General features: G+C 36.2%; 1 protein-coding gene and 1 pseudogene across 1 annotated transcript in view; one reads left to right on the top strand and one right to left on the bottom strand.

Annotated features, from left to right (window-relative positions):
• Positions 1–27637, bottom strand: part of ITFG1 (integrin alpha FG-GAP repeat containing 1) — a 308702-nt gene that overhangs the window by 98197 nt on the left and 182868 nt on the right. Inside the window, exon 11 of the mRNA XM_032157265.2 lies at positions 1087–1237. Within this exon, the coding sequence (XP_032013156.1) occupies positions 1087–1237 (151 nt within the window). The remainder of the gene's footprint in view (positions 1–1086; positions 1238–27637) is intronic.
• LOC116471217 (proteasome subunit beta type-5-like) lies at positions 3234–4484 on the top strand (annotated as a pseudogene).

Raw genomic sequence — 27637 nt, 5'->3', positions numbered from 1 at the left:
TCAATTACTTTTATGGTTGGAATCTGCTAACGAAAAGTGAAATAACACAAGATTTGATTGCAGGAGAAACGGGAAAACAAGGACCTGAATAATTCATATAATTGAGAATAAGTGTCTTATAAAAAACAAAATAAAATAAAAAATGGGGTAAATGGGGACATAAATGTCCTATTGGGCACTTAACTTTTAAAAATAAATTATCTTACAAGGATATACTGTGATACATTAATTCTGGAATTTAACATTGCTTTTTTCAGAATTTATTATTTTTCGGAGTGGTAAACTGGCATTTCACCTTAGAAAGGGGAAAACTGGAACCTTGAAAGCCTTTCACAAGGTCACCTGGCAACCAAAGTCAGAGTCACAAGAATCTGTGGAAATAGATGCTACTCTGGGTCACAAAGATAAAAGTGAGCACTAAACTCATTCTTCTGTGATCTTGTGCAGATTCAAGGGTCTGTTATTTGTTGGCTGTAATTTCTTTTTTTTTTTTTTTTTTGAGACAGAGTCTCGCTCTGTCACCCAGGCTGGAGTGCAGTGGTGCAATCTCGGCTCAATGCAAGCTCCGCCTCCCGGGTTCACACCATTCTCCTGCCTCAGCCTCCCCAGCAGCTGGGACTACAGGCATACGCCGCCACGCCTGGCTAATTTTTTTATTTTTAGTAAGACGGGGTTTCTCTGTGTTAGCCAGGATGGTATCGATCTTCTGACCTCATGATCTGCCCGCCTCGGCCTCCCAAATTGTTGGGATTACAGGCGTGAGCCACCGTGCTCGGCCTGTTGGCTGTAATTTTGTCTACTGTTGAACATTCAGATCTGCCAGTCTTAGAGTATGATGCTTCAGTGGTTTAATCCAAATATGCCCAAAATGAGGTAAAAGAGTTTTCATATTTGACTGTACTCATCAGCCAATGTTGTCAATAGATTTGTTTCATCTGTCATTTAACATTAAAAGGGGCTTTCCTTAATTAACTCATTTGCTTTTTGTTATGTTGTCCACATTTTCTGGTCAAATGGAATGAAGCTAAAGTGTGACAAGGTGAACGGCAATTAAACTTCAAACATGCAGCGCAGCTCTGAACTCACATCTTCGTAAATGTCAAAGAAGGTGGCAACCATGGCATCCTTAATTTGATTTAGGTCTGTCAGCTCCCAGTAGACTTTAAACATTCGGCGCGCCTCTTCACAGCTTGCATTATTACAAGGGACGTTCTCCAGTAAAAAGGCCTGCTGGTTGCTGTGCGCCAAAGGAAAGGCATTTCGTTAATATAAACATTAACACTGTGGCATCGGCTCTGTAGTATTTCCTAGATTAAAAGGAGACGGTAAACGGTACACGGTGAAATTATATGAAAAAATCTCCACATTTTTTGTTTATAGTACTGTCATTAAAAAATTGTTGGCTATCCCTTTTCAACCTTTGGCAAAAATCCTCTGATTTTGCAGGTTAGTTGGTTGCTGGCTTCTTTCCTTTTCTATGGAGTTTCCAAGTCCATCCCTTCTTCCTCATTTACTACTCTATAGTCATTGACCCTCAGTTCCTGCACACTGTCATTATCTGTTTAGATGTGTATTACTTTTCAATGAATATCTGCATTTTAACTAGAAAGTCTCATAAACTCAAAGCAATGAATCTATTACAACAGAATTTTGGCTGCTCTCATAGGTGGTAGGGCAGATATTGCCAAGCATCTCTCAGATAACAGAAGGATCATAAGTTGCAAAGCCATGAAGTCTTCCCTCTTGAATCCTACTCTAAAGGCAAAGTATTTATGAGCTTAGATTCTGGAGCTAGATTACCTAGATTCAAATCCTGGCTCTGTTATTTAGCAGCTCTTGGCCTTGAGTGAGTTATTTAACCTCTAAGACTCAGATCCTCATTTGTAAGCTGTATAATAAGAGTACTTACAGCATAGGTTGTTAAGATGAAATCAAACATTGCAAGGAAAGTTACTTAGAACAACTCCTGGCATCCAGTTAGTACTCAATGAAAGTGTTTATATTATCTTCATTTTTACTATAGAATGCAATACAATGCCATGTAAAAATATTTTCTTTAGATATAGAAGTAACTTTGTAAAGTGTTATTTTATGTAATAGCTCCTAGGCATTTTCCCAAAATATGTATATTCTATCACTTTTCTCTATGCATATAGAAAATAATAGATGATAGGGCTTAAATTTTATTATTGTTTTATTTTTCTCTAATAATAATTACTTTTCATTTTTTCTTGAGACAGTCTCACTCTGTCACCCAGCTGGAGTGCAGTGGTGCAATCTCGCCTCACTGCAACCTCTCTGCCTCCTGGGCTCAAGTGACCCTGCCACCTTAGCCTCCGGAGTAGCTGGACTACAGGTGTGTGCCATCATGCCCAGTTAATTTTTGTATTTCTTGTAGAGACGGGGTTTTGCCATGTTGCCTAGGCTAGTCTCAAACTCCTGAGCTCAAGTGATCTTCCTGCCTTGGCTTCCCAAAGTGCTGGGATAATAGGTGTGAGACACCATGTCTGCCCTCTAATAATTACTTTAAATAAATCAGTAAATAGAGATTTATTTTGTTCATATAAAAATATTACTGTGGCTCTGGGTGAGTTTGAGTATAAGAAAGCAAAATTTCTAAGCGTTTAACACAGAATAGAAACCAATGTACCAAATATTCAATTTGCATGATGTCTAGTAAATATATGATTGGTTTCAAACTATTTTTCCAGATGAAAAATTCCAAAACAAATAGTTTACCAGAACAATTCTTTAACAAATGAAAAAAATTTCAGGCCATAACATTTACTTGGAAAACTCTCAGGTAACTTTGTTCACAACCTTTTATAGAACAGTATTTGTCCACTAGAAAGAATAAATGATTTCTTCTTTGTCTCCTGTCTAACAATGAAGTTTAAAATTCTAATTTATAAAAATTTTTTCTGATAACTTACCCATCGTACCCTTTTAGCTAATTTTTCTAGATATTTCACAGAGATGTAGCACACTCTGTTATTAGAAGTTTGTACATAAGAACATGTGATAAAAGTGGACTTTCTACAATATTCTATAATCTATGCATCATATGGTCAACATTTGAGTGAGCACGCATCCTTATTTCCCTTTGCAAAACTACTGCACATATTTCATTATTATAAGTCTGGTCATAATTTCAAAAATACAACAACCTACAACAAAAAACCTTTTGCAGTCACGCAATTTAAAATGTTATTCCTTCTTTTGCCCACACTAGACATGGAGCTGGTCAGCTAGTTGGAGAGGCTGCTGTGAACCAGTGCAGGTTTTCTGGACTCACAGTTTATGCAGATCTGCTGGATCTGGGTCCAGGGAGTCCCAGTGATGGGCTGAGCCTGGCCATGCCCAGCTGGGGAGTCTCAGAGGAGCGGGAAATCAAAATGCTTCATGGAATCACCACCCTGGTCTTCAAGTTCTGGCATGGAGTCATAGTTGCAGCAGACTATAGGGCTACAGTGGGTGCTTACATTGCCTCCAGATGGTAAAGAAGGTGACAGAGATCAACCCCTACCCGAAGCCATCATGGCTAGGGGCACAGGGAACTGTAGCTTCTGGGAATGGCTGTTGGCTTGGCAAAGTCAAATGTATGAGCTTTGAAATAAGGAATGCATCCCTGTAACAGCTGCCTCCAAGCTGCTTGCCAACATGTTGTGTCAGGACAAAGGCATGGGGCTGTCCATGGGCAACATGATCTGTGGCTGGGATACGAGAGGCCCTGGCCTCTGCTACATGGACGCTGAAGGGAATCAGATCTCGGGGGCCACCTTCTCTGTAGGTTCTGGCTCTGTGTATGCTTATGGGGTTATGAATCAGGGCTACTCCTATAACCCGGAAATGGAGCAGGCCTATGATCTGGCCCATGAGGTCAGCTACCAAGCCATCTACCAAGCCACCTGCATAGATGCCTACTCAGGAGGTGCTGCTAACCTCTACCATGTGCAGGAGGATGGCTGGATCCAAGTCTCCAGTGACAATGCAGTTGATCTTCATGACAAGTATGATGGATCTACCCCATGAGGGAGGGTGATGTGGCTGTTTGCATTTCTTGGGTGACTGTCATTGGTAATATGGATACAGTACTCCATCTTATCTCTAGTGGAGGGGTCTTCAACTGTATCAATACTTTTTTTTAAAGCTCTGGAACACTGATTACCAGTCCTTGATAAGCTGCTGCAGAGGTGGCTATTTTACTTTCTTGGATGTTAAGGTACTCTACCCACTACTTTACCCGAATGAATGAATGAATGAATAAATAAATACATACATAAATAAATGAATAAATCTTAATTTTTGATATCAGTTGGTAAAGATAATAAGTGTTTTAGAGCTCCCTAGCTACTTTGGTCCTGTATTGTGAAACATGAGGTTTGTAACAGTTCAGTTCTTTAAAATTCTACAGAGCTCTACAAGTAGAACCCAGCGTCTTGCCTTTAAAAATAAAATTTGATTTAAGCCAAAGGAGGAAGAACCTTGACCCATTTGGTTTAGAAACCACTGGGGACAAAGAGTCTTGCTTCTTTTTAGTCAATTTCTCTATGTGTTCTTGGCAATTATAACTAATATATCTTAAAAATTTTTTTATTCAAAATGATACAAAAGCGATCATAATATTCAATAGAGAGATTTAAAAAGTCAAAATCCTTCCTTTCCAGGAATAATCAATGTTAATAATTTGGGCCGGACGCAGTGGCTCACGCTTGTAATCCCAGCACTTTGGGAGGCCGAGGCGGGCGGATCACGAGGTCAGGAGATCGAGACCACGGTGAAACTCCGTCTCTACTAAAAATACAAAAAATTAGCCGGGCGTGGTGGCGGGCGCCTGTAGTCCCAGCTACTCGGAGAGGCTGAGGCAGGAGAATGGCGTGAACCCGGGAGGCGGAGCTTGCAGTGAGCCGAGATTGTGCCACTGCACTCCAGCCTGGGCGACAGAGCGAGACTCCGTCTCAAAAAAAAAAAAAATTAAAAAAAAAAAATAATAATTTGGTGTGCATCTTTTTAAGCTTTCTTCTAGGCACATATAAATATGTAAATACATATATCCTTAAAAAAAAACCTAATTGGGTTCTGATACATATATTTTTCTATAATATTTTTCTTTCCACTACATTATATAGCATACACAAAGGGGAATGGGATATAGTCTGATTGAAGACTTTGGATCCCTATATTGAAAACATCCCCCATGAGAAGGTGTACCAATTTAAGTCTCCCATTAGTAGCCTATCAAATTGCCTGTTTCTACACAGTCTCATGTTTTTCCAATGGTTATTCCATTATATGGCTAAGCCATCATTCATTTTAACACTATGCTATTGATGGTCAGGTTATTGCCAACTGTTCTCTATTACACACACACACACACACACACACACACACACACACACACACACACAGAGAGAGAGAGAGAGAGAGAAAATTTTTCTTTAGGAACTTGTATGAGAAATTTCAGATGACAGTCATCTGGTCAAAGGATATGGATATTTTAAATGTCAACAGTTAAAGCTAAATGGTCCTCTGAAAAGCTATACCAATTTATATTTCCAACAATGTATGAGTGTCTTTTCATATCTTGCCAGTATTAGTAACATTGCTTCTTACTACTGACAGTTGAAGAGCTTAAAAATGACTTCATTCTTCTGATGATGACAGCAGTTGAATATTACATTTATGTTTATAAGCCATTCACATTTTTCTGAAGAACTGCCAATTAAAATTATGTTCTCATTGAGTTTTAGATCTCTTATTGTTAGAGACTTTAGCCACTTATCTGTTAGTCTCATATCCTTGTTTGTAAGATGGAAGTCATAATAGTACCATTACCTTCAAATGGCTGTTCTAAGGAGTGAATGAGAAAATACATCGTAAAGTGTTCAGTATAGTGCCTGGTATAGCACAGTACACATTTAATAACTGCTGTTATTATTACCTGAGATGTTGTAAATACTTCCCAGCCTTTTATTTTTTTTTAAATTTTGTTTACGGTACCCTTCACTAAAAGGTTTTTAATATTTATGTAGTCATTTATGTCTATATTTTTCTTCATAGTATAAGAGATGTTAAAGGAAGTCTATCAGGCAGATGGAAAATGACACCAGATGACACTCTAGATCTACACAAAACAAGGAACACTGAAAATGGCAAACATGTAGGCAAACGGAAAAGTCTTTTTCTTATTATTTAAATTTATTTAAGGAGAATCAACTGTCTAAACAAACAAAAACCAACATAGTATAGTGTTAATAAGGTAGTAGATGTAAAATGTGTGATAAAAATGGCACTAAAACCAGAAGAGGAGAAATATAAATATACTATCATAAGGTTCTGAAACTATACGTGAAGTGCTACAATACTGTTTGAAGATAGACTAGGATAAGTTAAAGATGTATAAACCTTACAGTATTCACTAAAATAAGATTTATAATGAATAAATCAACAAAAAGATAAAATAGAATCATAAAAATACTCACTTAATGTAAATGAAAACCTTTAGAAAGAGGACAAAAACAAGAAAGTAGATGTTAACAATATCAATACTGACATGAAATATAAAGGGTCTAAACACACAAACTACAAGCCATACGTTGTGAGGTTGGATTAAAAAATGAAGACTCAACTATATATTGCCTCCAATATAAAGATACAAATAGGTGAGATGTAAAAGCAATGATAAAAGATAGATCACCCCAAGGAAGGCGAAAAGACAACTCACAAAATGGGAAAACATGTTTGCACATTATATCTGAAAAGACTTGTATATGGAATATACAAGAAACTCTCACAATTTAATAACAAAAGACAACCTAATTTAAAAAATGAACTAAGTAGCGGAACAGACATTTTTACAAGGAATATATACGAACGGTCAATACGCACATGAAAAGATGTTCAACAAAATTAGCCATCAGAGAACTCCAAATCAAAACCACAATGAGACACATCCAGTACAACAGGTATAATTTTTTTTTTTTTTTTTTTTTTTTTTTGGAGTCTTGCTCTGTTGCCCAGCCTGGAGTACAGTGGCACAATCTCGGCTCACTGCAACCTCTGCCTCCCAGGTTCAAGTCATTCTCCTGCCTCAGCATCTGGAGTAGCTGGAATTACAAGCGCCTGCCACCATGCCCGGCTAATTTTTGTACTTGTAGTAGAGATGGAGTTTCACCATGTTGGGAAGGCTGGTCTTGAACTCCTGACTTCAAGTGATCTGCCCACCTCGGCCTCCCAAAGAACTGGGATTACAGGCGTGAGCCACCGCGCCCAGCCAAACAGCTACGATTTTTAGAAAAAGAGAGATAATAACTAGTGTTCCAGAAAATGTGGAGTAATTGGAAGCTCATACACTGTTGGGAGACATGTAAAATGGTACAGCAGCTTTGAAAAACAGTCTAGCAGTTACTCAAAAGATTAAACATAGAGTTAAAATTTGACCCAGGATTTTATTCCTAGATATATTCCAAGGAAAATGAAAACATGGCTACATGAAAACCTATATGGAAAAATGTTCATAGTAGTAGTATTTAAAGGGGTCAAAAGGTAGAAACTATCCAAATGTCTATCAACTGATGAATGGATAAACAAAATGTGGTATATCTATATAACAAAATTCTATTTGGCGAAAAAAGGAATCTATTATACACAAACATGGCTGAACCTTCAAAACATGCTAAGTGAAAGAAGCCAGTCACAAAGGACAACATATATTCCACTTATATGGAATGTTCAGAATAGGAAAATCTACAGTGATGGCAAGTAGACTAGTAATTAGCGGGGGCTGAGGGAATTGGAGGAAACGGGGAATGACTGCTAAGGGGTAAGAGTTTCATTCGGGGTTAATGAAAATGTTCTAAACTTGAAGGTGATGGTTATATAACTCTATGCATATTCTAAAAACCACTGAACTGTATATTTTAAATGGGTGAATTGTATGGCAAGTGATTATATCTCAACAAAACTATTTACATAGGTTAAAAAAAGATATAGCAAGTTAAGGCAAATAAAAAGAAAGCTGGAGTGACAATATTAATAAGAGAGAAGGCAGACTTCAGAACAAAGAATATCACCACAACAAAGAGAGTCATTTCATATAAAAGAGTCAGTTCTAGAGAACATAAGAATCCTAAATGTTTATAGGCCTAATAACATAACTTCAAATAACATGAAACAAAAACTGGAAGAACTGTGGAAGAAACAGACAAGTTCACAACTATAGTCATGGATTCCAATATGTCTCTTTTAATAATTGATAAACTAAAAAGACATAAAATCAACGAGGATAAAGAAGACTCAAACAATAATAAACAATTTCACCTGATTGACGTTTATTGACCACAACCCAGCAACACCAGAATATACAATCTTTTGAAGTAACATGAAATATTTATCAAGATAGAGCATATTCTGGATACTGAAACAAGTCTCAATAAATATAAACTAATTTAAGTCATACAAAATATTTTCTCTGATCATAACGGAATTAAATGGGAAAGCAATAACAGTTATTTCAAAAATTTCCAAATATTTTAAAATTAAAAATAAAACACTACTAAATAAACCATGAATACAAAGAAAAATTTGAAAGTACTTTGAGCTGCATAAAAATGAAGCCATCAAGATTTGTTGTATGTCACTATAGTAGTACTTAAAGGGCTGTTTATATCATTAAACACCTATAGTAGAAAAGAAGAAAAGTCTCAAATGACCTCAGTTACTTTAAAAGCCAAAAATAGAAGAGCAAATAAAATGTAAATTAAGGAGAAAAAAGTAAATAATAATGGAGAAAATCAGTGACATAGAAAACAGGAAAAAAATAGAGAAAAATCAATGAAAACAAAACCTGGTTTCTTGCAAAAAACAGTAAAATTGATAAGCCTTCACTCAGAATGGCCATTAAAAAAATAAAAAGGAGAAAAGGTAAAAAGTACCAATATCAGAAATGACAGAGTTAACATCACTACAAATTTTAGGGATTTTAAAATGATGATGAGGGAATGTTATAAAAAACTTTGTGCCAATACAATTGATAAGTTAGATGAAATGGACGAATTCCCTGGAAGTCACAAAACACCAAAGCTTACTCAAGAAGAGATAAATTGAAATTGCAATGTAACAGTCTCCAAAAAAGAAAACTCCAGACCGAAATGGCTTCATTGATGAATTCTACCAAATATTGAGAGAAGAAATAATACATGTACTACACAAACTCTTTAGAAAATAGATGAGAAAGACATACTTCCCAACTCATCCTGTGAAACCAGTGTTGAACACCCAAATGAAAGACATCATAAGAAAACTACAGATCATTATTCTTCATGAGGATAGATGCAATGTTTTAAAACAAAATTCCAGTCAATCAAATTCAATAATACAGTCAGATCTTGATTTGCACAGTTCAGTGTTCATTGAAACGTGTGCATTTTTTGAACCATGTCTCTGCTCTGTGATTACCAGCCAATCACACAGAGAGGACATATTTCTGATATGAGCATGTTTCAGTGAACACAGCATCTTGCAAAGTGAACACTGTAGGAATATTATAAATACTAAAATCATGACCAAGTTGAATTTATTGCAGGAATGCAAAGTTGCTTTAATATTCAAAAATAAATCAGTGTAATTCATTAGTTTAACAAATGAAAAGAGGAAAATAATACAATCATCTAATAAAAGGCAGAAAAAGGATCTGACAAAATCCAAAACCCATTTCTGATCTAAACTCTCAGCAAACTAGGAATAGAAGAAAAACTCTCAACACTGTAAAGGGCATCTACAGAAGACCTACAGTGAACATCATACTAATGGTGGAAGACTGAATGCTGTCCTCCTAAGGTCCCTGTTCTTACAAGGCAAGAATGCCTGCTCTCACCACTTCCACTCAGCAATGAATATACAGGTTCTAGCCATTGTAAAAGGAAAGAAAAACAAAAGACATCCGGATTGGAAAGAAAGAGGTAAAACTGTCTTTATTTGCAAGTTATATAGCCATGTACTTAGAAAAATCATATGAAATCTATGAAAAAATTACTAGAACGAGTAAGTTTGGCTAGGTGGCAGATATAAATACAATAGTCAATAACAATGGAAACTGAAATTAAAAATACTGGCTGGGTGCAGTGGGTCACACCTACATGTAATCCTAGCATTTGGGAGGCCAAGACAGGAGGATTGCTTGAGCCCAGGAGTTTGAGACCAGCCTGGGCAACATAGAAAGACACAGTCTCTATTAAAACAAAAAACAAAAAACAAAAAACAAAACACTTAAAAAAAAAAAAAAGCACCAGGCATAATAGCATCAAAAATATAAACTACTTAGGTATAAATCTGACAAAAGATGCATAAGATCTGTACATTGAAAACTAGAAACACTGTTAAAAAATTAAACATCTAAAATGAAAAAGCTATATATGCACTACATTCACAGTCAGAGGATGCAATATTGTTAAGGTGTCATTTATCCCCAAATTGACCTACAGTTTCATTGTAATACCAGTAAAATTCTCAGGAGACTTTTTATTTTTATTTCTTTTGCAGAAACTGACAAACTGACCCTAAAATTTATAGGAAATACAAAGAAACTATAACAGCCAAAATGACTCTGGAAAAGAAGAAGGGCACATACCATCTGAATTGACTACTCATTTTAAACAATAGTAATCAAGTATGGTACTGCCACAAAGATGGACAATAGATCATGGGAACAGAAAAGAGAATGAAGAAATATACCCAAACATATATTGTCAACTGATTTTCATCATGGATCAAAGGTAATTGAGTGGAAAAAGAAAGTATTTTCAATAAATGGTGCTGGAACAATTTACAAAAAAGGAACTTGGATATAATGGATCACAGACCTAAACTGTAAAATCCAGACCTCTTCAATTTCTAGGGCAAAACATTGTGTTAGGTAACGATTTCTTAGTTACAACACTAAAATCGTATCCATAAAAAAAACTGAAATATGGTACTTTCCCAAAACTAGGTACTTCTCCCCTTTGAAAGACACTGTTCAGAAAATGAAAAGATAAGCTAGAGATCTGCAAGGAAATATTTGCAAATGACATATCCAATAACAAAGGACTTGTACCCAGAATATATAAAAAACTTTTAATATTCAATAATAAGAAAACAAATATCCTAATTTATTAAATAAACTAAAGTTAAAACTACAAGAACATCTACTACAAACAGAACAGATAAAATTAAAAAGACCAACCATACCAATTCTGGAGAAAATGTGGAGAAACTGGCATGTCTGGCATTTTCTTAAAAAGTTAAACATGCATGTTTCAAAAGACATAGCTACTCCATTCCTTGGTATTTACAAAGGAAAGCATATGTTCAGACAATAACTTGCACATGAATGTTCACAGCTGACTATTTGTGGCAGTCAGACCCGATATAGATCTAATTGCTCATCAACATGTAAATGGATATAAGCAAATTGTGATGCATCCATACAATGGAATATTCCTCAGGAATAATAAGCAAAGAACTAAAGATATATGTAAAACCGTGGATAAATCTCAATATTATTATGCAGCGTAAGAAAACCCAGACATAAAGGAACAGATATTGTGTGATTCCATTAATATAAAATATTAGAAAATGCAATCTAATCTACAGTGACAGAAAGCAGATCAGTGGGTTCCTGTGGGATTGCGAAAGTGTTGATTACACAGGGTTAAGAGGAAGCTTTTGTGAGTGATGGATATGTTCATTATCTTGATTGTGGTGATATTTTTATAGATGTATTTGTATACCAAAACATACCAACTTACAACCTTTAAAGATAAGTAATTTACTCTGCCAATTAAACCCCAATTAAGCTATTCAAAATATATGAAACTCTCATGATAAAAGCACAAATAACAACAACAAAAATAAACGTGACATCATCAAGTCTGTGTTTCAAATACTATCAAGAAAGTAAGATGACAGCCCACAGAAAGGGAGAAAATTTTTGAAATCTCATATTTAATAGGGGATTTGTATCTAGAATGTATTAAAGAAATTTTACAACTCAACAGCAAAAAGACAAATAACCCAATTATTAAAAAAGCAAAGAATTTGAATAGTTTTCCAAGGAAGAGATACAAATGGCCAACAAGTACATGAAGAAAGCTCAATATCATAAGCCATCAGACAACTGCAAATCAAAACCACAATTAAATAATACTTCACACCCACCAGGATGGCTAAAATAAAAAAGACAGATAACAGAGGTTGGTGAGGATATAGAAAAATGAGAATACTTGTATAATGTAGACAGGAATATAAAACGGCAAACCTGCTTTGAAATACAGTCTGGTGGTTCCTCAGTCAAAAACAGAGTTCTGGCCTGTGATCCCAGCACTTTGGGAGGCCGAGGCAGGCAGATCACGAGGTCAGGAGATCGAGACCATCTGGCTAACATGATGAAACCCCGTCTCTACTAAAAATACAAAACAATTAGCTGGGTGTGGTGGCGGGCGCCTGTAGTCCCAGCTACTCGGGAGGCTGAGGCAGGAGAATGGCGTGAACCCAGGAGACGGAGCTTGCAGTGAATGAGATCGCACCACTGCACTCTAGCCTGGGCGACAGAGTGAGATTCCGTCTCAAAAACAAAGAAAGAAAGAAAGAAACAAACAAACAAAAACCAGAGTTCCACCTCTAAAGAATATTCTACTCCTAGGTATATCTCAAGAGAAATGAAAACATGTCTACATAAAAACTTGCATATGAATGTTCACAGCAGTACTCATAATAGCCAAAAAGTGCAAAAAACCCATGTGTCCATCAACTGAAGGATGAATAATGAAACATAGTATAACCATATAATGGTCTGTTGAAAACAGAAAGAAAGGAATACTGCTACACACAAGACATAGAAACATCTTGAAAACATTATACCAAGTCAAATAAACCAGTCATAAAGTACCACATATTGTATAACTGCATATACAAGATGTTCAGAACAGGTCCAACAATAGAGACAGAAAGCTATAGAGACAGAAAGCTGTAGAGACAGAAAGAAGATTAGTGGTTTCCTAGGCCTGGTGGCAGTGGACGAAATCATAGGGGAATTGGAGAGTAACAGCTACGGTGAATGGGGCTTCTTTTTAGGGTAATAAAATGTCCTAAAATTGCTTGTGATGATGGATGTACAACAATATGAATACATTTTTTTTTTTTTAATTGAAGTCTAGCTCTGTCGCCCAGGCTGGAGTACAGTGGTGTGATCTCGGTTCACTGCAATCTCTGCCTCCCAGGTACAAGTGATTCTCCTGCCTCAGCCTCCTGAGTAGCTGGGATTACAGGCACGCGCCACCACGCCTGGCTAATTTTTGCATTTTTAGTAGAGATGGGGTTACACCATGTTGGCCAGGCTGGTCTCGAACTCCTGACCTCAAGTGATCTGCCTGCCTCGGCCTCCCAAAGTGCTGGGACTACAGGCGTGAGCCATTGCGCCCAGCCTGAATACACTTTTAAAAGCCACTAAATTGTATACAGTAAATGGGTGAATTGTATGGTGTGTGAATTATATCTCAACAAAGTGGTTAATACAAAAGTTAACTGCAGAACATTTCAACCTATTTAAAAATCCCATGGTAAATCTTTAAGTGATATAATGTGTAAAATGTACATATTAAATGTTGCTTCTCTGAATATGCCAATATTTGTATATCTAGTATGCAATTTTTTGAGGCTGGTTTTAATTTATCTTCAAAGGCTATAAAATTGGTGGTGTTACTCAATACACTACCACTTGATGAGGTTTGGTTATTCTAGGTTGTTAATGTGCAGTGAGCAACTGTCTTACTTCTCATTGAGAGGTAGCTTATGGATCTTTTAACTTAAAGTCTGATTTTTCTCCTTGACTGCCCTTAGAGCTCATGTCCATTTTAGTCATTTCTATATTGAGTGAGTTCTCCTCTTCTAGACTGTCTTTAACTCTCTTCCTTAATTCCCCAATTTCATTATCAGCCTAGACTCAAATGAAAAGAGCTTCAATGTGGGGATACGTCTGTCTTACTATATAAACCTTAGAAAAGCCAGTTCTACATGGAGAAGAAAAACAAATTAAGAAGAAACACAAATAAGTCCATTAGGAATCCTCTAAAAATTAAACATTAAAAAAATGATGCTCTGAAACCCTTGCTGCCTACTATAGGTAAGTGCAGAATGCTTAGCTAAGCTGATATAAAACTTTCACTTTGAAATACTAAATATTATTGAAGTGTTTTGCAACATATGCTACTGACAACAAGAAATAGTCAAAGGCGGCCGGGCGCGGTGGCTCACGCCTGTAATCCCAGCACTTTGGGAGGCCGAGGCGGGCGGATCACGAGGTCAGGAGATCGAGACCATCCTGGCTAACACGGTGAAACCTCGTCTCTACTAAAAACACACACACACACACACAAAAATTAGCCGGGCGAGGTGGCGGGTGCCTGTAGTCCCAGCTACTCGGGAGGCTGAGGCAGGAGAATGGCGTGAACCCCGGGAGGCGGAGCCTGCAGTGAGCCGAGATCGCGCCACTGCACTCCAGCCTGGGTGACAGCAAGACTCCGTCTCAAAAAAAAAAAAAAAAAAAAAAAAAAAAAGAAATTGTCAAAGGCAATCAATTGATATTCACAATAAAGTTCACTTTATCTTTGGGCAAATGCAATCCATTTATCCCCAGTCAGTGTCTAGGATATGTGACTCAGTGGGGGAGATAGTATATGTTACCTGAATGAAAAAAGGAAGCCAGCATCTTTTGTAGAGGGAGGCCAACTGAAAGGGAAACCTAATGGAATATAACACTGTGACTGCTGAAAAGTTTCTGTCAAACAGGTGAGTAGAAAATATTTTGTCATGTTTTAATTTACCTATATTCAAAAGAATCTATTTGTTTGTTTGTTTATTTATTTAGAGATGGAGTCTCGCTCTGTTGCCCAGGCTGGACTGCAGTGGTGCAATCTTGGCTCACTGCAAACTCCTCCTCCAGGGTTTCTACGAAATATTCATTAGCTCATAAAAGGTAAGAAATCCATGTACTTTAATAACTATGAGACATAAGAATTAATCGGCTGGGTATAGTGGCTCATGCCTGTAATCCCAGCACTTTGGGAGACCGAGGTAGGTGGTAGGTGGACTGCTTGAGGTCAGGAGTTCAACACCAGCTTGACCAACATGGTGAAACCCCATCTCTACTAAAAATACAAAAATTAGCTGGGTGTGGTGATGGGTGCCTATAATCCCAACTACTCGGGAGGCTGAGGCAGGAGAATCGCTTGAACCTGGGAGGTGGAGGTTGCGGTCAGCCAAGATCACGCCATTGCACTCCAGCCTGGGGGACAGAGGGAGACTCCATCTCATAAAAAGAAAAAAAAAAAAAAAAAGAACTAATCAAATTTAAGATTCAATCTTATCATCTTGAGAAAAGTTTGACAACATGCTGAGTTAACAGAATTGCACACCTTAAGAACGGGCATTTATCCTATCAATGAAAGTGTATTAAAGTAAGATTAAACCAGGAATGTATATAAAATCAGCTATTAAATCCTTTGCTAAGCAGAGAACAGAACATTTAGACAATTAACTAAAACTTGGGCTGAAAGAAAGAACAGACATAACACAATTAGCCCTTCTAGTATAAAAAACTGAAAACTTGGCCGGGCGCGGTGGCTCACGCTTGTAATCCCAGCACTTTGGGAGGCTGAGGCGGGTGGATCACGAAGTCAGGAGATCGAGACCACGGTGAAACCCCGTCTCTACTAAAAATACAAAAAAATTAGCCGGGCGTGGTGGCGGGCACCTGTAGTCCCAGCTACTCAGAGACGCTGAGGCAGGAGAATGGCGTGAACCCAGGAGGCGGGGCTTGCAGTGAGCCGAGATTGTGCCACTGCACTCCAGCCTGGGCGACAGAGCCAGACTCTATCTCAAAAAAAAAAAAAAAAAAATACTGAAAACTTTTTTCCTTTTCAGGTCACTGTTGGCCTTGGGTGACCCCAAGTGACCCAATTGAAGATTTAAGCTTCACATGCTATGAGATGAAATTCTCTCTTCTTCTTATAATGGTAGCTTTAAAACTGCCAAACAATAGAATACCTATGATAATGAAAATTCATAGAAAATACCACTAATAAACTCTCACTTCTATATAAGGATACTCTGCTAACAAGCTGTTGAAGACGCAGAGAGACGAACTACAGTGGGAAAGGCCATGAGTCCAATAGATGTTTTGTGGAACAAAATCTGAGTAAGTCTGCTTAAATACCCTAGCCATAATGAAAAAGGCTTTCAGAAAGTCCATGATTGCTCCTTCACTCTTTAGAATTCTACTTCAAAACTCTGTAGTATGTAAAGAATTGAAATATAATTCAGACTGTTCACTATGGGAAGAAGGGTAGGGAAGGAATTTCTAAGACTTATGAACAATAGAATTTTGAAAGTGTGGCTAACACAACCAGGGATTTTATCTGGTGAATTTTACATATCACATGTCTGTTATTTTTAATAGTTTCCTCTGCTTGGGTTCATGTTCATAAATCTTTTGCTAAATTTCCACATGTACCTGACATGTATGAATCTGTTATTCTACTCTGTTTAGTTGACATTGAATGTCTACTTCCTGAAAGGACCTGGAATAATATATTTTCTTTGGATTTGAGAATCCCAGTCCTCTCCCTTGTTATTGTATTTCTTCAACCGCTGTTTTTGTATTATACAGGGCACTGTTTGTGAAATGTCACTTATGGGGCTAAATAATAATGGTATCAAGTAAATACACAATAATAGGTATTTATAAAATACAGCTATATAAAATACAGTATATTTTATATGACAGAGTTGCATCACACAAGCATAGCTTCTCAAGCTAGTAAGATAAAAATCACATACATACTGGAGTTAATCCACATAGATTTAACGTCTGAATCCAACTGCATGCTTGGCATGCTGTAGGAGATCAATATATAATCTGTTTTTCAACAACTGTAGAGGTATAGTAAAAAGGCTAGAGAATTGTGTTTTCATATGTAATCTTCTCCATTTTGTCTTATAATATATATTACTGTATATGTATAGGGAAGATGACACAAATCCATATATGTATATTTTAACTTGTGAGTGATTTAATGGATTTTAAAGAGTAATTTTGCCATTTTTAGACTGACTTTAAAACCTAATTTGTGATTCTGCCACATATCAAAATGCAAACAGTGATCATCTCTGGGTGATTTTTAAGCTTTTAAAATTTGTACTTCCTAAATTGCTATAATCTGTGCTTATTAGAAGAATAAATAAAATAAAAAATACTGTACTATATTTGCATTCTATTAAGTCACACATGGTTCTGTTACATATTACAAAATAAACTCTTCTGAATAAAAAGAATGTATGGTCATGAACAAGTCAATGATAACAAATAACACCATGACTACTCAACATTGTAATGCAGGTCCTGGCCAATGCAATAAGACCAAAAAAGAAAGAAGAGATACAATACTTATAAAGCAAGAGATAATTTTTATTTTCAAATGAAATAATTATCTATATAGGAAATTGAAGAGAATATGCCAATTATTAGAATAAGAGAATAAAGTCAGATTGATGAATATAAGATCCACATACCAAAATCAATAGCCTCCTTAAATTTCAATAATAATCATTAGAAAAGTAACAGGAAAAAAAATCTCATTCAATAACAATGAAATCTCTAAGTTTTAAAAAATAATCTATCAAAAACTGTGTAGGAGTTTTATGAAGATAATGGCAAAACATTACCAGGGGAAATATAAAGACAATGTGAATAAATGTTATGGAATGGAAGATTCAACATCACAAATAGTTCCTCAAAAATTAATCTTTAAATAAAATGTAATCAAATCAATCAAGAAGCCAATATAATTTTTTCTGGTCAAATAAGAAAAATTAATTCTAAATTCATGTGAAGGGACAAAGGGAGAAGAATAGTCAAGACAATTCTGAAGACAAAATTATATGGGAAAGTATTTCCCTATCAGATATCAAACATTATTTTAGAGCTAGAATGATTAATATTATGTGGAATCAGTTCAGGGACTGATAATCAAGGTAAGGCACCAAAATAGAAGGCACAGAAATAGGACCACACACAGAGAAACTGGATACACACAAACGTGGCATTACAAGTCAGTAGGGAAAAATACACTACTCATTAAACATGGGGACAACTGGTTACCCAAGAGAAATGAATTAAACTAGGTTCTTTTGATGCATTACACAAAAATAAAGTTTAGATACATTAAACCCTACATAGGAAAAGTAAAATTCTAAAACTTTTATGATAAAATACAGGAAAATATCTTTATGACCACAAGATAGATCATTATTACCTAAATAAGATCGAGAAAAGCTGGGCTTGCATACAAAATAACCTGTATTCATTCTATGCACATCTGTAACATTAAGCTAGCTATAATTATCCCTATTCTCTCCCATTTTGTTTTGTCACATGAGAAGAGCCTACTGAATACCATTGGGTTATCATTAATATTGTGGCAGCTTATACACAATTACATGTAAAAATGTACTAGATTATAATTTTAACTGAGCTATATAGATCATCAAAGACATTATATTATCTTAAAATCAGTTTGCTTGTTTTATTGGAAATATAATCCATGCATTTTAATTTCCCAAATTGTAAAAATTAAATACAATTGTCCCTAGGCATACACAGGAGATTGGTTCCAGGACCAGCCTCCAGTATCCATACCCAAATCCACACATACTGAAGTCCATAGTCAGCCCTTTGGGGTCTGATGTCATAGGAAATATGTACAAGGGTTTGCATCCCACGAATACTGTATTTTCCATCTGCGTTTGGTAGTGGATGTGGAATCCGCAGGTAAGGAGAGCTGACTGTATTTATTGAAAAAATTCCACATAAGTGCATTAGCACAGTTCAAACTGGTACTTTTCAGTGGTCAACTGCATAAGAATATATTTACAATATGGCAGTGAACACAGTACCTTGAAACTTCAAAAGAAAATTAGATATGACCATCTTAACATGCAATATAGTAGGAACTATTCACGTTTGGCTACTATGGAATTGAAATGTGGCTATTCTGAATTTAGATGTGCTTTAGTGTAAACTACAGAGCGGATTTTGAAGAAGTAGTATGTACACACAAAAAATACACACTACAACAACACAACTGTGTTTTGAAGAATATGCTACTAAATTTCTTATTCTGTAAGGAGATGGCTGTGTGTGATATGCTAGCACATATACTTATTTCAGCTGTTATATTTGGGAGAGACAAGCTTATGTCCCAGTTCAAGCTCAGAATGGCCCATAATCAGAATAAATATCTTGGGCAAACAGATAACCTTTAAAGTATATCACAAAATTATATATAAAATATAAGGCAGAATAAATTTGTTTCAACATTAAACCAATCATTTACTCACATATCTACCTGTGTTGCCTCATACTCCTATTGTCTAAAGGGGAGATTAAATTTATAACTGTTCATAGGTCTTGAGGTCTGCTTCCAGTCTTTAATTAAAGCAGTCTTACTTAACGGAGATTACAAATGGAGATTCTGTGTATAAAAGTGTCAGTGTTTAACATGTTTTCATGTAAATAGAACAAACATAAAGAATAGTGGTGGGGTCGAGGAGAACACAAGTCACAGGGGTCTCAGTTGTATTGGAATAATCTGAACAAATGTGACCAAAAGTGAAGATTTCTGAGTGGTGGTGATTTGAAAGGCGATTGGAAGGGGGCATTTACAAATGGAGTTTCTTTCCAGGCACTGGGACTAGGGCTGAATCAGTCTGGCGCAGGAACAGAAGGGGCGGCTGCTGCTACCTGGCTCCACATTTCAGATGGTAGAGCATTATGCACAAGTGTCCATGGTCCAGGCAGTATGCAAGAGAGATGAGAAAGCACGCGAGGCAGGCCAACTTGTTTCTGCTCTTTCTATTCCTGCCTGGACCAGCAATTTCACTGCTATTCTGTGACAGATCTGTCACATACAGGCTTAGATAAAAAATATTTCTGTATAGAAAAAAAAGTTGTGAAAGTGATATTTTTGAATTCCTAATGCTGTTACTCTAGGGAAAAGCCAGTAGTGGCAATGGGGAGGAAGGGAGAGACTTACCATATGTGAAGGGAAAATAACTCAGCAACTGGAGTGGAAATGATTATTATCAGCTAATAGGAATTATGTCAACCTAAATATTACTCACTGACAGCACAGCGATGTACAATTTATGATAAGGGAATAACAGGCAATGGTGAATACTTACGAAAGACTTGAAATTCTTACATTTCTTCTGCATTCAAAGTTTAACCTTCATAAAAAGTTAGGAACCAAGTTACATTCTGAATCTTCCTGTTTTTTTTTTTTTATTTTTGAGTTTAGAGTTTTTAATATTGTGAATACAAATCCTTTGTGAATGAGATTTGCAATTATTATTTCTCCTAGTCTGTGGCTTGTTTTTTCATCCTCTTTGCAATGTCTTTTGTAGAAGTAAAGGTCTGAATTTTGATAAAGGTCAACTTATCAGCCTTTTTCTTTTGTTGACTGTGTTTCTGGTGTCATGCCTAAGAGCTCTTCAACTAACTCAATCTAGGTCACAAAGACTTTCTATGTCTTCTAAAGGTTTCATCATTTTATGTTTTACATTTAAGCTTGTAATCTATTTTGAGTTAGTTTTTGTGTAAGATATGATGTTTAGTCAAGGGTTTTTTTTCCCTGCTAGGGATGCCCAGTTTTTCCAATACCATCTGTTATAAAGACTATCTTTTCTCCATTGAACCATGACTACACTTCTCTTAAACACCAGTTAGCCGTACCAGTAAGCTGTACTTGTTTGGCAGTCTAAGTTATTCCACTGATCTATGTGTCTACTGCATTGCCAATACCACACTGTCTTGATTATTGTAGCTATATAGTAAAATCCTTAACTTAGGGAGTGTGATTTCTCCAATTTTATCTTCTTTTTCAAAACTGATTTAGCTATTTCGGTTCCATTGTCTTTTCATATAAATTATAGAATCAATTTGTCGGTATCTACAAAAAACTCTACTGGGATTTTGATAGGAATGACAATAACTCTATATATTGAGAGAAATATTTTTGGATGTTGAGTCTTCCAGTGCCTGACTATGGTATGTCTCACCAATGGTCTTCTTTGATTTCTTTCATCAGCATTTTGGAGTTAATGACATATAGATACTTAATATGTTTCATTTATACTTCAGTATTTTGTTTCTTAATGCTGCTTTAAATTGGATTGTATTGATTTCTATTTCTAGTTGTTCATTGCTAATATATAGAAATAAGAGTGATTCTTGTGTATTGATCTTGTATCCTGCAACTATCTTAAATTCACTTAATAGTTACATGAGTTTTTTTTTCCCTAATTCTTTGAAATTTTCTACACCAACAATCATGTCACCTCAACAGGAGAAGTCTGACTTCTTCCTTTCCAATTTGTATGTCTTTTATTTCATATTCTTGCTTTACTGCACTGGGTAAGACTTCCAGTACTAGGTTCAATGGGAGTAGAGAGAGAACACAAACTTGCCTTATTCTCAGTATTAGAGAAAAGCATTACTTTTACTTTCACCATTAATTGTAAGGTTGGCTGTAGATTTTTTATAGTTCTTTATCAAGTTGATGAAGTTCCCTTGTATTCCCATATTTCTGAGAGGTTTTATCATGAATGCATTGAATTTTGTTAAATGATTTTTATATATGAATTGATATGCTTTTTCCTTTATTTAAAATACTAAATGGAGGAATAAAATGATTTTTAAATATTAAATAACCATACATCCCTGGAATAAAGCCCACTTGGTTGTGGTGTATTATTTTTGATATATTGCTGGGATTCTTTGGTATAATGGGAAATATATATTTGGTCTTGGTCCCCAGTTCCTGGCATGGAGCTCCTAAATGAAATTTCCTGAGTGACAGGAGCATCTTTTGTTACTCATAACAGGCCCTTCCAATTATCTGAGTTTATGCTAATGAGATGACTCCTGTAAGGCCCTTAGATAGCTTCAGGATGAGGCCTTTCACCAGAAACAACAATCTTTGATCAGAGGGTTGGAACTTTCAGTCTCACCCCCTAATTGTCCCAGAAAAGAGAGGATGAGCAGCTTGAGCCCAATGACCAATGGTCAATGACTGAATCAATCATGTCTATGTAATGAAGTCTCCCTAAAAACCTCTAAACGACAGGATTTGGTGAATACATCCAGTTGTGAGGGTGGGACACTCTTAACTCCATGGGGACAAAAAAGGCCATGCTTGTGACCCTTGTGACCTTACCTTAATGTACCTCTTCATTTCGCTGTTCACTTGCTTCTTTTAGAATAAACTACAGTAGAATGTATAGTATTCTCCAGAGTTTGGTGAGTCTTACCAGCACATTATTGAACATGGGGAGGAATGAGGACTCCTGAATTTGTAGCCAAGTTGGAGAGAAATTTGGGTATCCCGGGACTGGAGCTTGAGATCAGGATATGAAGTCAAGGCAGTCTTGTTGAATAGAATCCTTAACAAATGTAGAGTTGCATGCTAACTCTGGGAATTTGGTGTCCGCGACTTGGATCACTGGGCACACAACTGGTACTGGAGAATCAGAGATTCAATGTGCTAATTTGTTGTTGGGTAAGTTTTCATCTCTGTTCATGAAGTATTAGTCTGTAGTTTTCTTTTTTTGTACTGTTTTTGCCTGGTTTGGCATCAAGGTTAACATCAGCCTCTTAAATTTAGTTGAATTGAGAAGTGTCCCTTAGTCTTCTATTTTCTGGAAGAGCTTATGTAGAATTGGAATTATTTAAAGGTTTGGTAGAATTTGTTAGTGAAACTATCTGGGCCTGGAGATTTCTTTTTCAGAAGGGTTGTGGGAAAAGTTTTAATCTCTTTAATAGTTATACAATGGTTCCTATGATCTGTTTCACTTTGAATGAATTTTGATAGTGTGTGGTTTTCAAGGAATTGTTAAATTAAGTCTAAGTTGTCAATTTATGCATGGTGGATTGTTCATAGCAACACTAATCCTTTAAGCATCTGAACATCTATAGTTAAAATCTTCTGTTTCATTTTTGTTATTGTTTAAAAACTAATAATCTTCTCTTTTTTTTTGTCAGTCTTGTTAGAGGTTTAACAATTTTGTTAATATTTTCCAAAAACCAGCTTTTGATTTGCCTTTGTTATTTTTCTGTTTTTACTGTTTATTTATTTTTATAGATTTAAGGGCTACAAGTGCAGTTTTGTTACATGGACATATTATGAAGTGATGAAGTCTGGGCTTTTAGTATACAATAGTATATACTGTACCCATTAAGTAATTTCTCATCCCTCACATCCCCTCAGCTTCATGGGTACAATATATACTATTTGTATACATAGTTAATAGTTATACAATGTAATAATTTCTCATCCCTCACATCCCCTCAGCCTCATGGGTACAATAGGATATATTGTACCCATGTACAGTATAGTAGTATATATTGTACCCATGAGGCTGAGCGGGTATGAGGGATGAGAAATTACTTCATTGGTACAATATATACTACTGTACCCATGAGTTGTACCCATTAAATAATTTCTCATCCCTTACGCTCCCTCAGCCTTGCGAGTCTTCACTATTATTCCATCCTGTATGTCCATGTGTATATATTATTTAGCTTGTATTCACAAGTGAGAACATGCAGTATTTGAGTTTGTTTCTGAATTATTTCACTTAAGACAGTTCCAGCCTTGTTGCTGCAAAAGACACGATTTCATTCTTTTTTACAGATGAGTCATATTCCATGGTGTATATGTATACGATATATATTTTTTTATCCAATCACCTGTTGATGGGGAACTTAGGCTGATTCCATAGCTTTGCTACTGTGAATAGTGCTGCAAAAAAACACATGAGTACAGGTATCCTTTTGGTATAATGATTTCTTTGCCCTTGGTTAAGTACCCAGTAGTAGGATTGCTACGTCAAGTGGTAATTCTATTTTTAGTTCTTCGAGGAATCTCCATACTGTTTTCCACAGAGGTTGTATTAATTTTCATTCCCAATGACAGCATATAAGTGGCCCCTTTTCTCCACATCCTCGCAAACATGTTGTTTTTTGACTTCTTAACAGCCATTCTGACTGGTGAAAGATGGTATATTTCATTGTGGTTTTAATTCTTATTTCTCTGATGACTAGTAATGTTGAATATTTTTTCATGTTTATTGTCACTTGTATGTCTTTGTCTGAAAAATGTTTGTTCATGTCCTTTGCCCAGTTTTTAATGGGGTTGCTTTTTTCTTACTGAGTTGAAGTCCTTGTAGATTCTGGATATTAACCCTCTGTCAGATGTTCAGTTTGCAAATATTTTCTCCCATTCTGTAGGTTGTCTGCTTACTCTGTTCATTGTTTATTTTGCTATGTAGAGAAGCCTTTTAGTTTAATTGAGTTCCATATATCTATTTTTGTTTTTATTGTGTTTACTTTTGAGGACTTATTCATAAAGTCTCCCTAGGCCAATGTCTAGAAGAGTTTTTCCTAGGTTTTCTTCCACAATTTTTATAGTTTCAGGTCTTACATTTAAGATTTTAATCCACCTTCAGTTAATTTTTGTATATGGTGAGAGACAGGGGTCCAATTTAATTTTTCTGCATATGGCTAGCCAATTTTCCCAGCATCATTCTTTGAAGAGACTGCCCTCTCCCCACTGTGTATTTTTGTCAACTTTGTTGAATATTAGTTGGTTGAAGGTATGTGGCTTTCTTTCTGGGTTCTCTGTTCTGTTCCATTGATCTGTGTGTCTATTTTTATAGCAATACCATGCCAACTCCTTATAATAAATCCTGTCTCTATCCATTCTATTGGTTTTGTTTCTCTGCAGAACCCTGACTAAAAGCAATATGCTACACTGTGAAATTTGAAGATAGAGGATGGGGCCATGAGTCAAGGAATGCTGGTATTCTTTTTTTTTTTTTTTTTTTTTTTGAGACGGAGTCTTGCTCTTTCGCCCAGGCTGGAGTGCAGTGGCGCAATCTCGGCTCACTGCAAGCTCCGCCTCCCGGGTTCACGCCATTCTCCTGCCTCAGCCTCTCCGAGTAGCTGGGACTACAGGCGCCCGCCACCATGCCCGGCTAATTTTTTGTATTTTTTAGTAGAGACGGGGTTTCACCGTGGTCTCGATCTCCTGACCTTGTGATCCACCCGCCTCGGTCTCCCAAAGTGCTGGGATTACAAGCGTGAGCCACCGCGCCCGGCCAGGAATGCTGGTATTCTTAAGAAGCTGGAAAAGGCAGGGAAACAAGTTCTCCCCTAAGCCTCCAGAAGAACAAGTGGTGCTAACACTTTGACTTTAGCCCAGTGAAACTTATTTCAGACTTCTGACTTCAGAATATAATACATCTGTGTTTTCCTAAAAGACACTATATTTGTGGCAATTTGTTACTATGGCAATAGGAAACTAATACACAAACCAGGTTCACTCTTAGTACCTTTCTACAATATTGTGTCAGTCAACATTTGAAGCTCATGAATGGATAAATAAAATGTGGTATATCCATGCTGTGGAAAATTACTTGGCAATAAAAAGACATGAACAACTGATATATCTGATATTCAGGGTAAATCTTGAAAACACTATGCTAAGTGAAAGAAGCCAATTATGAAGGATCATGTATTATAATGATTCAATTTTAGTCAAATGACTATAACAGGCAAATCTGTAGAGACAGAAAATGGATTTGTGGCTGTCTATGGCTTGGGAGGTGATGGCTTAGAAGTGTGAGGTTTTCTTTTTGGGGTAATAAAAATGTTTTAAAACTGACTGTGGCAATGGATGCACACCTCTGTGGATATACCAAAAGCCATTAGATTGTACACTTTCAACATGTGAATTTTATGGTATGTGTATTTACCTCCACAAAGGTGTTAAACAATTATACATTTATAAAAACATTAATGAAGCAGAATAAAAGTATACAAAAATTCTAGGAAAAAAAGAGCACCAATAAGATATAACATATTTCTCTAGTCAAGAATATATGCAACTTATTTAAATAGATATTGTGTTCATATAGTAGCCTTACAAAACGCATTCCTCACACTCACAAGTGTTTTAATGTTGATAGATGAAACTCAGTTTAATTTATTCTGTTTTGCAGTTATAATATACAGTGTAGCCACCATCTAAACAGTGATAGATGTTTTAATACATCTATAAACACAATAAATACAATCCAAACAGCTATTTCATTACATTCTTTAGCTACCTGTCAGATTAATGCATAATGGGGCAAGTCAACTATGCTCACCTTCCCCACAACCACCCCCATTAAAATTGTTTTCTGTGCTCCTTAGAGAGTCAAGAGAAGAATGAATGTGCTATTTTTGAAATGTACCTTTAAAAAAATTCATGTGCTTGGCATAATTCATGGAAGAATAACTGTTTCTGAATCTTCAAAAAACAAAATGTCCTCAAATAAGTATTCTTAAGTTTGTAGATGAAAACCCAAAGCTTGTATAATTTTCTTGAATCACACATATATTTAATTAGAATTTATGGTGTAATATTTATTCTGAAGGAATGAAAACATTTAAAAATATTGAAGCTATCACGTTATAGAAACTTACATAGAACATCAAAATTAATCTACACATGTCAAGTATTATTGTTATTATTGTGGTGTTATATATATTAGTTTTCTTCTACCGTTCCTGGCTCAAAACTCCCATAGCCCTTGTTACAGTCTTCTGTTATAATGTTGGGTGTGTTAGGCCTCAGAGGCAGGCCTCTGACCTTCTCCTGCTCTCGGTTCAGGCTAATGTTCCTTTCTGATCCTGGGTCTTAAGACACTCCCAATAAAGGGTATTCAATTAGGAAAAGAGGAAGTCAAACTGTCCCTGTTTGCAGATGACATGATTGTATATCTAGAAAATCCCATGGTCTCAGCCCAAAATCTCCTTAAGCTGATTAGCAACTTCAGCAAAGTCTCAGGATATAAAATCAATGTACAAAAATCACAAGCATTCTTGTACACCAATCACAGACAAACAGAGAGCCAAATCATGAGTGAACTCCCATTCACAATTGCTTCAAAGAGAATAAAATACCTAGGAATCCAACTTATAAGGGATGTGAAGGACCTCTTCAAGGAGAACTACAAACCACTGCTCAATGAAATAAAAGAGGATACAAACAAATGGAAGAACATTCCATGCTCATGGGTTGGAAGAATCAATATCGTGAAAATGGCCATACTGCCCAAAGTAATTTATAGATTCAATGCCATCCCCATCAAGCTACCAATGACTTTCTTCACAGAATTGGAAAAAACTACTTTAAAGTTCATATGGAACCAAAAAAGAGCCCGCATTGCCAAGTCAATCCTAAGCCAAAAGAACAAAGCTGGAGGCATCATGCTACCTGACTTCAAACTATACTACAAGGCTACAGTAACCAAAACAGCATGGTACTGGTACCACAACAGAGATATAGATCAATGGAACAGAACAGAGCCCTCAGAAATGATGCCGCATATCTACAACTATCTGATCTTTGACAAACCTGACAAAAACAAGAAATGGGGAAAGGATTCCCTATTTAATAAATGGTGCTGGGAAAACTGGCTAGCCATATGTAGAAAGCTG

Source organism: Hylobates moloch, unplaced genomic scaffold, assembly GCF_009828535.3.
Source record: "Hylobates moloch isolate HMO894 unplaced genomic scaffold, HMol_V3 SCAFFOLD_6, whole genome shotgun sequence".
NCBI classification, from domain to species: domain Eukaryota; kingdom Metazoa; phylum Chordata; class Mammalia; order Primates; family Hylobatidae; genus Hylobates; species Hylobates moloch.
Note: the sequence above shows the minus strand (reverse complement) of the source record. Positions and strands in the feature narration are given on the sequence as shown.